A 16,802-nucleotide genomic window follows, 5' to 3' on the forward strand; every position below is an offset into this window, starting at 1 on the left:
TGAGCTAATTAGCAGATGCACAGCGGTTTTCCGACTCCATGCACCGTGGAAAAGCTAACGGAAGGTCTGCACCTCTCGTTGGGGCTGCTGAGCAGGACTATGCAGAGGAGGACGCCCATCACAAAAGCTGAAGAAAAAACATCCGTGCTTGTCAGGGACGTCCTTTTTTTTTTTCGAGTGAAGGACGTCCAAGTGCCTAACACTTGGACATCCTTCACTCAAAAAAAAAAAGGCCGTCCCTGATGAGCACCTGGACATTTTCCTTCAACTTTTGTGATGGGCGTCCTTCTCGGACGTGTTTTAGCTGATATCGGTGACAGCTAAACGTGCTGTGATTGGCTGACAGAGACCTGGAGGGAGGAACGTCCAAATAGTTTTGATTTGGACGTCCTCGCATGTCCCGATCCTGGGGGGGGGGGGGCGCAAGCTGAAAACAACCTTGGAGGGGACGAGAGAATGTTGAGAGAACCTCCATGGCTGTGGTCATTTCAGGCACGTAAGAAAAACACGTCCGAGAAGGACGCCCATCACAAAAGCTGAAGGAAAACGTCCAGGTGCTCATCAGGGACGTCCTTTTTTGTTGTTGAAGGACGTCTTTGGCATGTGCAGAGCAGCCAGCATAACGATTGGCTGCTCTGCGCATGCTCAGCTGGCCGACTGGCTTCCCCTCCTTAGCTAACAGCGAGCAGCTCATTTGCATGCGATTTTCTTCATGCATGCCCTTACCGATTCGCTAAGGGATCGGTAAGGAAAGGTCTCTTTACGTGGGGTTAGTGCATCTGGCCCTGAGTCTTCTTCTGCCATGTCTTGCCCAAGGGCACTCTGTCATGCAGCTGCTGCCACCAAAGGCCAATGTCAACTTTACAGGATTGTGGGAGAATGAGAGAGGTGAGGGAGCAGTGCCAGACTCGTGGGGAGGGGAAGAGAGAAGGGGAGAGAAAGAAAAGACTTAACCTGTAGGTCAGGTGAGGTCAGAGGCTGGGTATTTTGGCGACCTTATTTGCCGGTGCCCTGGGCCAGAGCCTCATCGGGTCCAGTGGTTAAGCCGACCCTGGGCAATTCCATAGTGCAGGCACTCACAATTACGCTCATGTTACATGTGTAAATGTTTTGCATACTAGCCTTTACACACACGTGTGCAAACATACATGTGGAAGTGATAGCAAGGCACCCAAAGGTTATTCTGCAAATATCCACTTAACTTAGAAGGGGGTACACAAAGGGGCAGAGCATGGGTGGGGCTCCCACTTACATCTGTAAGTTACAAATATTGGGCAGTGGCGTAGCTACAGGTGGGCTTGGGTGGGCCAGGGCCCACCTACTTTGGACTCGGGCCCACCCAAAATTGTGACACTTGCTGTGGCTGATGGGGATCCCCAAACCTTGCCAGCTGAAAATTCTCTCTCCTTGGGCAGCCAGCGCTCTTCCAAATGTCAGCCAGCAGCACTTGCCTTGAGCTGACACAGACTGGCCCTTCTGCACATGCTCAGTTTCCGCACATGCAAAAGCACTGAGCATGCTCGGCCTGCCAGCAGCATCAGTTTGAGGCAAGTGCTGCCGGCTGTTGTTTGGAAGAGCGCTGGCTGCTTGAGGAGGAGGAGGAAATCTTCAGCTGGCAGGTTTTGGGGATCCCTCCAGCTCAAGTATTTAATATTTGGGGTTTTTGGGCAGGGAGGGGTGGAGAGGAGCAAACCAGAGGGGGACCGGGGGGGGGGGGGCGGAGAATTCCATGCCTGCCCACCTTGGGCTCAGGCCCACCCAAAATTGGCCATCTAGCTACGCCCCTGATACTGGGGCTCTTTTACTATTGCGTGTAGGTGCCTAAGGGCATACAACGCGTGTCAAATTAAAACTACCACCGGGCTACAGGTGCCCCCAGCTGCTAATTCCATGTTTTGACGAGTGTCAAAAACACGCGGTAGAAATTTTCTACCATGTGGTGCTTACCCGGCAGTAATTGGCGGTGTATGTGCACTGATGATTACCGCCTAGTTAATGCGTGAGACCTTAGCACTAAGTCAATGGGTGGCGGTAAGTTTTCTTGCCGAAAATGGATATGCACTGGTTTTTAATTTTGATGCACTTCCATTTTCGGCCCTCCCCCCCCCCCCCACACACCCCCCCAAAAGGCCTTTTTTGCAGGCATGCTGAAAAATGGCTCTGCGCACATCCAAAACATGCGCCTACACTGGCGCAAGTCATTGTTCGGTGTGCCCTCGTAAAAGGGCCCCACTGTTCGTTACATAGGTATCTGCCACACTTAGGTGCCCACAGTTATACCAGTTCTATGCTGGCGGGGGACCCCCAACCCCCGCCAGCCGAGGTCTTCTTCTTCCGGCGCAAGGCTTCGTTCTGTTTCTGTGAGTCTGACATCCTGCACATACAACATACAGGACGTCAGACTCGCAGAAACAGAACGAAGCCTTGCGCTGGAAGAAGAGGACCTCGGCTGGCGGGGTTGGGGTCCCCCGCCAACAAAGGTAGGCGGCGGTGGCGGCGGGGGAGGGTTGGCGGTGGGAGGGGGGTCAAAGTTGGTGGTGGCAGCGGGTCAAAAATGGCAGGGGGGGTCAGCGGCGCCGAGAGGGGCTAAAATGTGCCCCCCTCACCTCGGGCTCTGGACCCCCCTCCCGCCGAAGTTTGGCTATGCCCCTGAGTGGAACTTAGGCACCTGTTGTAGAATGACCTGCTACTACCCTCAGGAAACCTAAATGGAGGCACCCAGTTAAAGAACTTCCCCCTTAAGGAGTGAATTCTATATATGGCGCTGAAAAAAATCGGCACCGAAAAAGGGCTATTCTATAAGCCACGCTTAAAGTTAGGTGCAGTTTATAGACTAACGCTTCTGCCCGAGGATTGCGCCAAACTTGAGTCATGACCATTTATACCAATTGGGTGGAATGGGCGCGTGTTCCCCAAATCCTATAACAATGCACGTAAATGCTAGGAATGCCCCCATTCTACCCGTGAGCCTCTAATTTCCGCACCCTTGTTTTTTACTCATGCGTAACATTTAGGCATGGATCCCGCTTCTAAATGTATGCGCATAAGTTCTAATTAAATGTAATTAGTGCCAAAAGCTGCTTGTTAAGCCAATTATTGGCGCTCATTATTCAATTAAATTCATCCTCAAACTGGGCACAATTTACGTCCACAATTTGTGGGAACTCTTACAGAATTAGGGGGTAACCAGGTCTGGCCAGTATGGTAACGGTTACCAAGGCCATGTACTAACAGTTACCACACACGTAATTCACACGCTGTTTAGTAAGAGGTTCTAGAAATGTCATTTCTGAAAATATCTTTCAGAATGACGTGTGTAACATAATAGCACAGTGAAGGATGGCAGATAAAGACCGGTGCACTATCCAGTCTGCTGGGCTCCTTTGACTTGTGGTTATTATGTAACAAAGGAAGATATGAAGCAAAGTGAAGTAGCCAGCATTCAGCTTTCAGTTCCCAGCCACAATAAAGCAGATCCCAACAGATCTCATTTTCGCTGCTGTACCAAAATGTCTTTGTTATGTTTCCTATGAATTAGAAGAGCTGAGGCTCGCATGTTAAGCAGCTTAATATCGTAACTCCGTGCAAATAACATTTTTATTCTTTGTTTCTACCTGCAAGTAAGGTTGGGTGGAGAATTACTATCAAGCTTGCAATAGAAAAAAAAATATACACAGGCGCTTACCATAGCAACCACTGCAATGATTACAAGATAAAGCATCTAATTTTCTATGCATGTATGAACTATTTACACTCCTTTGAGAAAGCATGCTTTCAGTAATAATAACACACTCTACATTTGTGACCTTTTGTTATTTAATCTTTGCAAATACCCCAGAAGCCAGGGGGAAAGTTGCGGAATACGATGGAATGCTGCAAACAGGATCTCGGTCTTAAACGTTCGTGCTGTGTTTTCGAAATACCATGCAAAAGTCTGCAAATGCCTATTGCGGTCATTTTTTTTCTGTTTTATTTGTTTTGGATTTCGCCCACCCCTTTTTCGGTAGTAGTTCAAGGTCAGTTGCGTTCAGATGCTGTGGATATTTCCCTGTTCCCAGAGTTGTATTACCCATCTCGTCCCTGCTTATAGATCTGCCCTTGATCCCTCGGTCACATAGGGGCACTTTTGCAAAGCAGCGGTCGGGCCACTGCTTGTGTAACATGTGCCAAATCGACACTACCGCTCTGTTAGCACGCCCACCCGGTGGTAATTTTGAAGTTGCCGTGCATTGTCTCCCGCGGTAGAAAATATTTTTCTGTTTTCTACCATGGGGCGTTCCCAGCAGTAATCGGCATATTGGTGCACAATGCACGAGTTCCACATGTACAGCGCGTGAGCCCTTACCGCTAAGTCAGTGGGTGGCAGTAAGGACTCAAGCAGTAAATAGCCGCGTGTTACTTTTAATTCTAACAGCCTTTTATGGCTAGGAAGAGGGGCTGAAATCATGTTTTTCACATGAACCTGAAGCAGAGTATCCAAACTATTACATGTTTCACAGCAAAATGTCTTTGAGGTTAAACTTCGTGTCACGAACCTGGAATATCAAATGTGGAGCCAGATGTACACACCTGCGACACACTTAATACCTCTCTTCTGAGTGTGTCCACTTGGGCGTGACTACACTTTATCACGCCTACACTTCGGGCACGTCTACGTCTGGGCGCCTGCGTCTGGGTGCCTACACTCTGGGAGCGCCTACTCTGACGTCAGATGCCTTCACTTTAAAACCAGGAACTTCTCACTACTTCATTGCCGCAGCTACTACCTTCCTGGTGTCTGGTGCGTTTTTCTTGTTGCTGTTCTTCCTTGCTGACTCCTGCCTGGACCTGACCACTGCTGGATCGCGCCGCCTGCCTTGACCTCTGTCTGGAACTGACTTCTGCTTAGCTCTGTCCTCGCCTTCTTCTGTCCTCGCCTGAGTCCTCTCTCTCGCCCAACTTCCTAAGTCCTGTTGGCCACCTGAACCCAGGGGCTCAACCGCTGGGGAACGGTGGTCGTCGCAGATGAATCATTGGGCTTCTGACTGCTGGTCCCTGGATCAGCCCAAGGGCTCACTTCTATACCTGACATTGTGACACTTTGGTAGCCCTAAAGTAATCCAGCCAGCAAACCAGGCGCCCGGCAATTAGGACAGCCCAATTCAAATACGACTACTCAGTCCTGCCCATGCGATACTATCTAGAAACAAACTAGGAGAGTCTGGTATGATACTGCCAGACATGTGACTGGTGTACTCTGACAGATAGGCAGTATGAGGTACTCTTTAGCTAGTGAATGATGAGGAATCTCTCCTTGTTGGCTTCTGGTATGGAACTGGCTTAGTACTCACCAACCTCTATGACAGCCTCAGATGTTATAGCCAGCTCCATTAGAGCAGCATTCAGGTCCCTGGAGTAGTATAGTGGTGGGTGCAGTGCACTATAGACAGGTGGTGCAAGGCTCATATCTCCCCCTACCTGTTACACTTGTGGTGGAAAATGTGAGCCCTCCAAAACTCGCCAGAAACCCACTGTACCAATATATAGGTGCCCCCATCACAATAAGGGCTATTGTAGTGATGTACAGTTGGGGCAGTGGGTTTTGGAGGGTTCAGCAGACAAGATAAGGGAGCAATGGTGAGATGTGTACCTGGAAGCATTTATATGATGTCTACAGAAGGTCCCCTAGGGTGCCCCATTGTTCTCCTGGGATATCTGGAGGACCAGTCTGCTAAAAATGCTGGCTCCTCCTACATCCCAATGGCTTGATTTTCTACATTTTTTTACTTGTGTTTTTTTTTTTTCCCCGAAAATAGCCTGAAATGTTTTGGGGAAAAAAGATACACATTTTGCTCTTTTGAAGATGGTTACATTTGCTATTTGGATTTGGGACGTTTATCGCAAAATGTCCGGTCTGATTTAGATGTCATATCGCAAATACCCCTTCAAGTGTCTTCCCAGAGCTGGCAATACCGTAAAATCTCTGTATCACTTCTGTGATCAGTGGATGTATGAGGAGATTAAGCTATTGTCTTATCCCCCCCCCCAAAAAAAAGGACTGCATAATGCAGATTATACCCCCAGGACCTTATGAACGAAGCCTGAGCGATGAATATTATCTCTGCCAAAAATAAGACACAATGATGCAAAACCCATAAAGGATGAATCTGTTAGTTTATTTCACCTCTCATTCAAGGAGCCCTTGCAAGGCAGAACTAATTGAAATTCAACGCACAGACAATGATAAGTTTAAATCCAGCCAGCTCTAAATATGAGTATGAACTAATTAAACTCTGATGTACTGTCTCAAGAGATGGGCCAACTCACTACACAAAATAGCAACTAAACACAGAAAGGTGGTCCTAGGGGCTGGAGGAACTCTGCTGATGTAAAAGCCTTGTTTAGCCCTGCCTTCAATGAGAGGGTAATTTTACAGCAAGTTGCCATAAGAGGTACCTACTTGTCTTTATAAAATATTAGCAACTTTGGCAAAGAATGCAATGGAAATGTAGATGCAATCACTTACACCTGCTTGAGGGCAAGAACATGAGTACGTATTCACATATACATGAGTAGATTAGCATTGGGCTCATTTTCGAAAGAGAAGGATGCCCATCTTTCGACATAAATTGGAAGATGGGCGTCCTTCTCACAGGGTCGTCCAAATCGGTATAATCGAAAGCCGATTTGGACATCCCCAACTGCACTCCGTCGCAGGGACGGCCAAAGTTCAAGGGGGCGTATCGGAGGTGCAGCGAAGGCGGGACTTGGGCATGCCTAACACTAGGACGTCCTCGACCCATAATCAAAAGAAACAAGGACGTTGCATGCAATATCACTATGAAATCTTGCGTGCACAAACGAGTTTCTAACCATTGTTAAACAAACCCAAGTCATATTAGTAGCCAAGGCTATATGGGGCTCTAGGGAAAGTGACCACAAAAAGGTGCCCGAACTGACCAGATGACTACCGGAGAGAATCGGGTAGTCAATGTGGCTTACATAGTACCGTCAGAGGCGTTTGCCCAGTTGGTGGATAACAAATACAAAGTTGTATAGTGATCCTATGAGGTATAAGTGGAGGGTCGGAATGGATGAAGATTGAGTGTTGTCCTGTTCAATCATAGTCATGCTGTGTTGATAAGTGAGGAGGGTTACGTGGGGTCGTTGGGGTAGGCCTTTTTGAAAAGGTTGGTTTTTAGTGATTTCCTGAAGTTCAAGTGGCCACTCTTGCCTGAATTGATCCCACTATGTGCAAATAGCGTACACTATTTAAGGGAATCATGTAGTACATGTACATAGGACTAGATTCAGTAAAATGGTGCCCAAATTTGGGCACTAAAAAAAAAAAAAATGAGCAGAGTGCTATTTTACAAACGCCACTCGGAGTTGGGTGCTGTTTTATAGACTTGGGTGTAGCTCCAGGATCTGTGCCCAACTTGGGGCACGAGGATTTACACCTATGTAAATTAGGCCTAGATTCCCCTTCCCCCCCAAATTCTGTAATAGTGCATGGATCTTTAGTGAATGCCCCTGACCTGCCCATGCCCCTCCCACAGCCACACCCCTTTCCAGTTGCACACTAAAAGATTTACGTACACCTCTTTATAGAATTGTGCCTAGCAAGATGCACGGGTAAATCCAAATTGTTTCCAATTATTGCTAATTGTTGGTGCCCAATTATTGGCATTAATTGGCTCGTTACTCAATTTGCGTACAATAACTGTCATAGAATACAAGTGTAAGTTTGCAATTACGTGCCTAACTTTTTCTATGAAAACTTACACCATGTCAAAGGCTGGTGGAAGTGCTCATCCTATATAATAAAACGCACCTCCAACATTCTGAAGCTGACTGCATGGCTGAGGCATTCCTGCTCTCTGTATCCATCTCCTGAATTGACATCACATACTTCCGGGTTCGTCACAAGCAGAAGTGACCAACCACACAAGGGTTCTCAGCTTCAGAATGTTGAAGGTGCATTCTATTAAATAGGATTGGTCAGTTCCTTGAAGCACAGCCAGAGCTCAGCGTCCTGCACAGTAACGCTCAGACACCAGAGAGAGAGAAGGAGGAAGGGGGGGCCTGACACCAGAGGGGGGGGTATCTCTTTCACACACACACTCTCTCTCTCTCACAGTCAATGTCTTTCTTTCTCTCTCTCACTCTCACACACTGTCTCTCACACACTCTATATCTCACACTGTATCACATTCACTCTCTATGAGTCACACAGTCACACACTCTCTTGGTCTCATACACTCAGAGTCACAGAGAGTCTGTGTCTCACACACACTCTCTCTCTCGCACACACTGTATCTGTGTGAAACACACTCTCTCTCTCTCACACTGTGTCTCACACACAAAATCACATTCACTCTCTATGTGTCACACAGTCACACACTCTCTTGGTCTCATACACTCAGTCTCACAGAGAGTCTGTGTCTCACACACACACTCTCTCTCTCTCGCACACACTGTATCTGTGTGAAACACACTCTCTCACACACTGTGTCTCACATACGCACTTGCACACACTCTCATTCTCAGACACACACTCTCTCTCTCACAGACACACTCACACCCAGACTCACTCTCACACACACACACTCGCACATTCACTCTCTCTCTCACACACAGTCACTCTCACATATAGTCTCTCAAACATACACACTCCGAGGAAAACCTTGCTAGCGCCCGTTTCATTTGTGTCAGAAACGGGCCTTTTTTACTAGTTCCTAACTAAAGCGCAAATGCTAGTATTCTAGAACTGCTAGGCATACCGCTGACCCACCACCGGCTCTGCCACCCAATCTCGGTTAAACTTCAGAAGGAATGGTTCCTCAGACGCTTAACTGAGATTGGGTGGGAGAGCCGGTGGTGGGAGGCGGGGCTAATGCTGGGCAGACTTCCTACGGTCTGTGCCCTGAAAATGGCAGATACAAATCAAGGTAAGGTATACACAAAAAGTTGCACATACGAGTTTATCTTGTTGGGCAGACTGGATGGACCGCGCAGGTCTTTTTCTGCCGTCATCTACTATGTTACTGTGTTACTATGCATGCAAATTGGGCATGCATCCAAATTTATGCACACAACTTTGACTGCCATACATAGAATCTGGGACGTAGGATGCACTCTTGACGGTGAATGGCTTCCATTTCAAATGAATGCCCATCCCTACTAGCACGTTGTGCTTTCTTCAATTTTGGGTACGTTTGGTGCACCTTGTGGTCTGAGGGCTCAGGGCAAATATCCTGGCTGTACACCTCTAAAGCCATCCCTGCTCTGAAATACATCTAGTGAATCACAGAGAAATGTATACTACAGTGAAGAATTTTTCATCTAATGACAAACCAGTCTGATTATGTATTGTCTGCGCCTTATAAATTGTGCCTAATTAGATGAGTAATGAACGTATGCAGATTCTTTTAACAAGGCAGAAAATTTTAATGCAAGCAGTAGCTCCTGATATGAAACCCAGGGCTATTTTTTTTTTCTGACATAGCAACAGATATGCAATTTGAAAAAGAGCCCATAATGTTTCCAAGGAGTGGAGGAGTGACCTAGTGGTTAGGGTGGTGGACTACTTTGGTCCTGAGGAACTGAGTTCGATTCCCACTTCAGGCACAGGCAGCTCCTTGTGAATCTGGGCAAGTCATTTAACCCTCCATTGCCCCACGTAAGCCGCATTGAGCCTGCCATGAGTGGGAAAGCGCGGGGTACAAATGTAACAAAAATAAAATAGATACTATTGGAGATTCTACATGGAATGTTGCTAGTGGAATAGCAACATTCCATGTAGAATCTCAAATAGTAGCAACAGTGGAGGAGTGGCCTAGTGGTTAGGGTGGTGGACTTTGGTCCTGAGGAACTGAGTTTGATTCCCACTTCAGGCACAGGCAGCTCCTTGTGACTCTGGGCAAGTCACTTAACCCTCCATTGCCGCATTGAGCCTGCCTGCATGAGTGGGAAAGCGTGGGGTACAAATGTAACAAAAAAAAAAAAAAAAAAAGCAATGTGCAGGGAGATGATGGGAGTGGTTTTATTAAAAACAGCAGGGACCTATCTCAGCTACCTCCAACCCTCATTGTTATGGAGAAAATCACACAATGAGAATTGATGACAAACTCTTTAGACTTCAGGCTGTCTGATGAGTTGCATACCCATACAAACTGCATCGGCATAACATCCTGACTATGAACTGTATTTGCTCTCTGCAGGACCAATCACACTGTCAATAAATATTCATGGAAAATGCAGGACAGAGAGCTGCTTCTACACAGGATTCCTATTTTTCAAAGGAATTGTAAACTTAAAAAAAATATATCTCTAATTCACAATTGTCAGTAAGCAGCAATCCAGGTTTGACAATTTCTGACAAAGGGAGTCATTGTCAGGTAATTACAAGGTATCTGAGGATGGCTGATGCCAAAATGAATTGCTTTGACCTATATTTTCAATCAAATCGGAATTAAGGTTTTTTTGCATGCATCTAACACTCTCCCAAAATACATTCTCTGGAAGCAGCCATCAATTTCCAGAATAGTGTATGTGTGTCTTAGAGGTTCTGCTCAGATCCTACAAATAATTTGGCTCCGTGCCTCAGAGGGAAGGTACTGAATCCTGACCCACCTTTTAAATGCAGCCTTTTCCCCATGGGCTACACATTCTCTAAATGTCATGGATCCTACTCAATCTGATGAAACCCTGGGTCACCATAATACATTTGTTTTAATAAATGGGCTATGCAGCATGGTGTGTAATATGTTCTGAACAAAACATTTCAGCACCAACAGAAGGATGCTAACTTTACACTTACCAACAAACGGGTCCTTTTACTAAAGGGCATTAAGCCCTAACACGTGGTCAGCACAGCAAAAACAGACTACCACAAAATGCATTAAAGTATTCTGTGCTATTTTCAGGGCCGCCAAGAGGGGGAGCAAGATTCCTCAGAGCCCGGCCTCCAAGGGGGGGCCTGTCCGGACCCCCTATTTGGTTGAGATTGATCTCCTGAGTCCTGCTCCTCCTGTGTGCCATAGTGCTGGGTTATCGTGTTATCACGTTAACTCTGCTCTGCTCACAGGTCCTTCTTCCTGCCTGGGCCCGCCTCCTGTGTGAAGTACTTCCTGTTTCCACAAACATGAAAGGGGATGTGGCAGGAAGTAAGACCTGTACGGAAGAGCAGAGTTAATGTCCCGGCACACAGGATAAGAAAGTAAGCAGGCCTGGAGAGGGAGGCAGGCCCATGTGGGGGTTTCAGCAGCAGTGGGCCCATGGGGGGACCCGGGGGAGTGTTTGCCCTGGGTCTGGCTTTATCTCTATGCATCCCTGGGTATTTTGCTTTTAGCATGTGCATAGTTAGAAGGTTAGGGCTCTTCAGCTTGGAGAAAAGGCGGCTGAGGGGTGATATGATAGAAGTCTACAAAATAATGAGCGGAGTAGAGCGGACAGATGTGAAGCGATTGTTTACACTTTCAAACAACAATAGAACCAGGGAACACAAGATGAGGCTAGAATATGGTAGATTTAAAACAAACAGGAGAAAGTTTTTCTTTACTCGGCGTGTAGTTGGACTCTGGAACTCGTTGCCGGAGAATGTAGTGACAGCAGCTGGTCTTACGGAGTTTAAGGGGGGTTTGGACAGATTCTGAAGGAAAAGTCCATTGAATATTATTAATTTTTTTTTTTTTTGGAGGGGGGGATTTTGCCAGGTTCTTGAAGCCTGGATTGGCCGCTGTCAGAGACAGGATGCTGGGCTAGATGGACCCTTGGTCTTTTCCCAGTATGGCGGTGCTTATGTGCTTATGACATCCTGATGCACCCCATGGTGGTTTCATACTCAGCACGTGGTAATCCCACACTGGGGCATATTTTTTATTTTCCAGCTCAGGAGGCGTGCCCATGGGAAGAGACTAAGCATGCCCATGCTAATCAGGTAGCACGGGCATATTACTGCGTGCTACGGTACCCGATTGGCATGAGAGTCCTTAGCGCCTCCTAAATAAGTGCTCTCATGGTAATGGCTACACGTTAATGGGGGAATTAGCATGTCACCATTACAAAAAAGTATGGCAAGATGGCCATTTTACCGTGACACTAAAATTGGCCACAGTGCGCGGAAAACCCACGAGTTGACACCAGCGCCGGCCACTCTTTAGCACGGCTTGGTAAAAGGACCCCTTAGCATTTCCTAAATAGGAGTTGGAAAGTGCTCCCCCCATTATTTTTTGCACGTACAGTGCGCTAATATGAATATTAACTCACAACTTGCAAAAAAAAAAAAAAAAAAAAAGAAGCCATTTATGCCACAGTAAATGAAGGATTAGCACAGGAGAAGGTCCCACAGTAACACATACTAAGTCTAGGTTTTTTTTTTGGGGGGGGGGGTTGCGGCTTAGTAAAAGGACCCCAAAATGTTGTTTGGCATAAGATTCACAGGTCAGATTAATTCAGTGTGTTTTTTTTTTCTAGCAAAAAAGGTGCCGGGACTCAAATGCTAGGCCACCCTTCGGGGGGGGGGGGGGGGGGGGGGTAATCACTGAGGGACCCACCCCACAATAGCCAGCCCCCCTGCAACCAGTCACAGAATCTATGATAAGGCAGAATTGATATGTAGAGCCTTTCATTAAAACTTGGGTTCCATGGGTCAATTTTACCAGACAATGGAAAAGGTGCTGATACTCAGTACCCCCAAGTACCCCCTCAAAAAAAGCCCTGGATTTAATTAGTAGTAGGTATAACTGATCATTGTGACCAATATGTCAAAGAGAACTAGAAATGTTGTTTTGAATGTCATAACGGTACTAAATGCAACTATTCATCCAGCCTCTCTGTGCTTTTGGCATGGGTGTAGGTCACAGTTGGCCAACCTCAAGAAGCAGCCCACAGAAACTCTAAATTTAAAAAAACCTCAGACCATTTTACAGTCACTTTTAATTGAACAGGACATGTAACAGTAGGCAGGAAACACTGCCTGTCTGCTATTTAAAGCCTTCAGAAAGAAAGAATTTAGTAACCAAAATAAATAAATAAAGCCACCACAGTGGATTATGAAATTCCGGTGGTCTATATGACTAGAAACCAGAGCTGCAGGATATAAATGCACTGGTCAGTTGGCATCACTTTGCCCAGACAAGAAACCAATTCTATCCCGGCAACCACCTACCAATTAAAAGGCATAAGACTTGGAAAGCAGAAACCCATGCATTTCCTCTTCAACTGCTAGGAACAGTTGCATCGTCTATGAAAGCCCAGAAAAGTCCATTTACCTCTAAAATAAACGTGTGGAAAGAGGTGGGTTTACCAGCCATCTTTTGCAATTAAGATGGTTATCATAAAAGTTTAATTGTAGCCTAGGCTACAGCGTGCTGGCCAGTCTCCTTCCATCTCTTCACCCTCCTCTTCCTCCATTCTTGTTTTAATTCGTCCTATACAGCCAGCCTTGGCAGAGGCAGGGATGGAGAGGTCTGGTGGGGGGTGGGAGGGGGGAGGACAGCAGCTGACGAGGAGGGGCAGGAGTGAGGAATCGACCCCATAGCTACAAGCTGAAAAATAAACCCACACTGTTATCCGGGAGACCGCCATGGGTCCCATCCCTTCTTTCCTTGCCGGGTCCCAGTCACTGCGGACCCCTCCCCAGATCTGCAGCCCCCCCAACCCAACACACGACTGCTGTTACTGCTCTGGTCTCCCCATGCTGCCCGTTAAACGCTTCTCTTCCCAAGTGAATATGATCGGCCATGTGAGGTGTAACTGGATCTCACTGCAAACAGCTTGGATGGAGGGAGGAGGTGGGAGGTGGGAGAGAGATCTCCATCCAAAGCCCAGGGCTAGAGACTCAGAGAAACAAGATTCACATCCTCAAATCAGAGAGAGAGAGAGAGACAGGTCAGATCATCTTCCCGATCCAGAAACAGAGAGACAAAGTCTCATGTCCTCATGTCCAGAGAATGAGACAGAGGGAGAACGTCTCTAATTCCAGTCCATACTCAGAGAAATAAGCTTCACATCCTCAGAGACGGGAGGGGTCTTCCCCCCCCCCCCCCCCCGATTCAGGGACAGAGGGAGACGTTTCAGACCCCAGTCCGTGCACCGAGAATCAAGGTGCCCAGGCAGGAGGGTCTTATCATCCTCGTCCCAGGGAGAGAGACAGGGAGCTCCAGAACAGGACGGAGACGCACAGAGAAACACAGAAATACGGACAGGAACAAGCATCTTAAAAAAGCCCCATCCCCCCACCCCCACCCCCGATCCTCCAGGCTGCCGGAGCGGGCTCGGACTCACCTCTGTCCAGCGTGAGCGGCTGCAGCACTGTGGCCATGTCGGCGACTGGACGATCGGTGACACAACTCTTCTGCAGCTTCGGCAGCTGCTTCCCGGGGAGGCGTACGAGAGGCGGGGGGAGCCGGAGGGGGAGGGGACGACGGGAGAGGGAAGAAGAAGGATCGCACATCTGCAGCTGATGCTGTGGAGAGTCCAGTTCAGCCAGCCCGCAGGGGAGGGGGCAACTGCCCCGTATCTCTGGCAAAACCGGGCAGGGGCAGCTGCAGCAGCCTTCCGCGGGGGGGGGGGGGGGGGGAGGGGGAGGGCACGGGCTAGCAAAATCTGGGCTGGGGGTGCACATTTTTGCAAGACCTACTAAGTCCAGGTAGCAAATGTAATTCTAGGGAAAACTGGTTTTAGGGGATTAGGATTCTCGGGTGAGAAGTCAGATTTTTGGAGAGGGATGGAAAATAAGAAAGGCAGAGGGCCTCCTGTTTGCTTATTTGATTAGATTTATTTATAGTCTGTTATCCGTGCACATTAAGTAACCCGTTAAGCGCTAAAATATATATAGGGGGTCTTTTACTAAGAGGCAGACGATCAAAAGCCCCGCGCTGTTCCAAACAGCGCTCTAAACTAGAGCTGGAACAGCGCGGGGCGCTATTAGACCTATGATAAGAGATAATGCATGCAAATTTAAGGAGCGCAATTACCTCTGGTCATGGGGTAGAAGTGCGGGCGAATTGTGTCGAGCATGCGCTCAGCACAATCCTCCCGCACTTGTTTGACAGGTCTGGGCTGTCAAAGCCCAAACCTGTCAAACACAGGGGCTGGAGGTCCATGGGATCACCAGGCCCTGACTACCCCTGCCCCGAGCAGCGGGGGCTGGAGGTCCGGCGGACCTCCGGTCCCCCCCCCCCGACGATCCCATCCCCCAGGTTCAGGGAGGGCCGGAGATCCGGTGGGTCTCCAGCCCCCCCCCCAAACCCCCAGAAAATGGTCCCTGGTGGTCCAGTGGCCGCAGGCTAAACCCCCTCTCTCCCTCTCTCCCTAGGTGCGCTAGAGTTTTTAGTTCAGGCTAAAAATCAGCTTGCGCTAAATGCTAAAATGCCTATTGTATTCCTAAGGGGGTCTCTGCGTTTAGCACCAGCTGATTTTTAGCGTGAGGTGACTCCCTTGAGAAAAAAAGCCTTACTGCAAAATGAGTTCACGCACTTTGCGGTAACTTCCCTGTCCCATGCGTTCATTTTGGGTCCCTTTTACCAAGCTGCGGCAAAAGGGGGCCAGCGGTGGTGTCGGTGCGTGTTTTTGATGTGCACCAAGGCCACCTTTTATCACAGCAGGTAAAAGGTAGGTCTTTCGTTTTTTTTCAGGAAATGGCCGTGCGGCAACTGAAGCACATGCCGCACGGCTGTTTCAGGGGGGAGCCCTTACCACCATCCATTGAGGTGGCGGTAAGGGCTCCCGTGTTAACCCAGGTGTAACCGGGCAGCGTGTGACAATACCCGAATACTGCTGGGTACACACCGGCGCTGGGTATGACATGCGCTGGGGGTGGGAACTACCGCTGGGCTGCTGTGCTAGGCTGGTGATACTTCCTTTTTAGCAAGGTGTAAACCCGCGTTGGGCTTACAGCTGCTTTCTAAAAGGGGCCCTGCGTGCTTTAAAGAAAAATGGGGAGGGAGTGTGTCACAGTAGGGAATGAGCCCACAATGCAAAACCCCTTAGCGCAAACAACAGCGCAGAAAATAGCTAAACGATGCGCAAAGGAAATGATATGCAAATAATATGCACTGTTAATTTGTGCTAACAAACCGAAAACAAGGGGAGGAATGTGCCTGCAAATGCACACGAGGGTTTTGTGACTGGGGCGTAGCCAGACCTCACGGTGGGAGGGGCCAGAGCCCAAGGTTGAGGGCATATTTTTATTTTATTTTTATTTTTGTTACATTTGTACCCTGCACTTTCCCACTCATGGCAGGCTCAATGCAGCTTACATGGGGCAATGGAGGGTTAAGTGACTTGCCCAGAGTCACAAGGAGCTGCCGGTGCCTGAACTCAGTTCCTCAGGACCAGAGTCCACCACCCTAACCACTAGGCCACTCCTCCACTGTTGCTACTATTTGAGATTCTACATGGAATGTTGCTAGTGGAATAGCAACATTCCATGTAGAATCTCCAATAGTAGCAACATTCCATGTAGAATCTCCAATAGTATCTATTTTATTTTTGTTACATTTGTACCCTGCGCTTTCCCACTCATGGCAGGCTCAATGCGGCTTACATGGGGCAATGGAGGGTTAAGTGACTTGCCCAGAGTCACAAGGTGCCGCCACGCCTTGCCTCCTCGCCCCCCCCCCACTGCCTCACCTCGACTCCTCACCCCCCCATTGCCTCGCCTCGTCTCCTCGCCCCCCACTGCCTCACCTCCTTGCTGCTTCCCCTCACCTCCTTGCCACTTCCCCTCACCGCCTCGCAAATCCACACGCTGATACTACTGCAGGGCCCCTATTACCACAACTTGGTAAAAGGAACCCTTAACCCTCCGTTGCCTC

General features: G+C 48.2%; 1 protein-coding gene across 1 annotated transcript in view; it reads right to left on the reverse strand.

The window, feature by feature from the left end:
- LIN7A (lin-7 homolog A, crumbs cell polarity complex component) overlaps positions 1-14,332 on the reverse strand; it is a 74,828-nt gene extending 60,496 nt beyond the window's left edge. Inside the window, exon 1 of the mRNA XM_030214484.1 lies at positions 14,269-14,332. Within this exon, the coding sequence (XP_030070344.1) occupies positions 14,269-14,305 (37 nt within the window). The 5' untranslated portion in view covers positions 14,306-14,332. The remainder of the gene's footprint in view (positions 1-14,268) is intronic.
- Positions 14,333-16,802: the final 2,470 nt, after the last annotated feature.

This window comes from Microcaecilia unicolor, chromosome 9 (genome assembly GCF_901765095.1).
Source record: "Microcaecilia unicolor chromosome 9, aMicUni1.1, whole genome shotgun sequence".
In the NCBI taxonomy this organism is placed as follows: domain Eukaryota; kingdom Metazoa; phylum Chordata; class Amphibia; order Gymnophiona; family Siphonopidae; genus Microcaecilia; species Microcaecilia unicolor.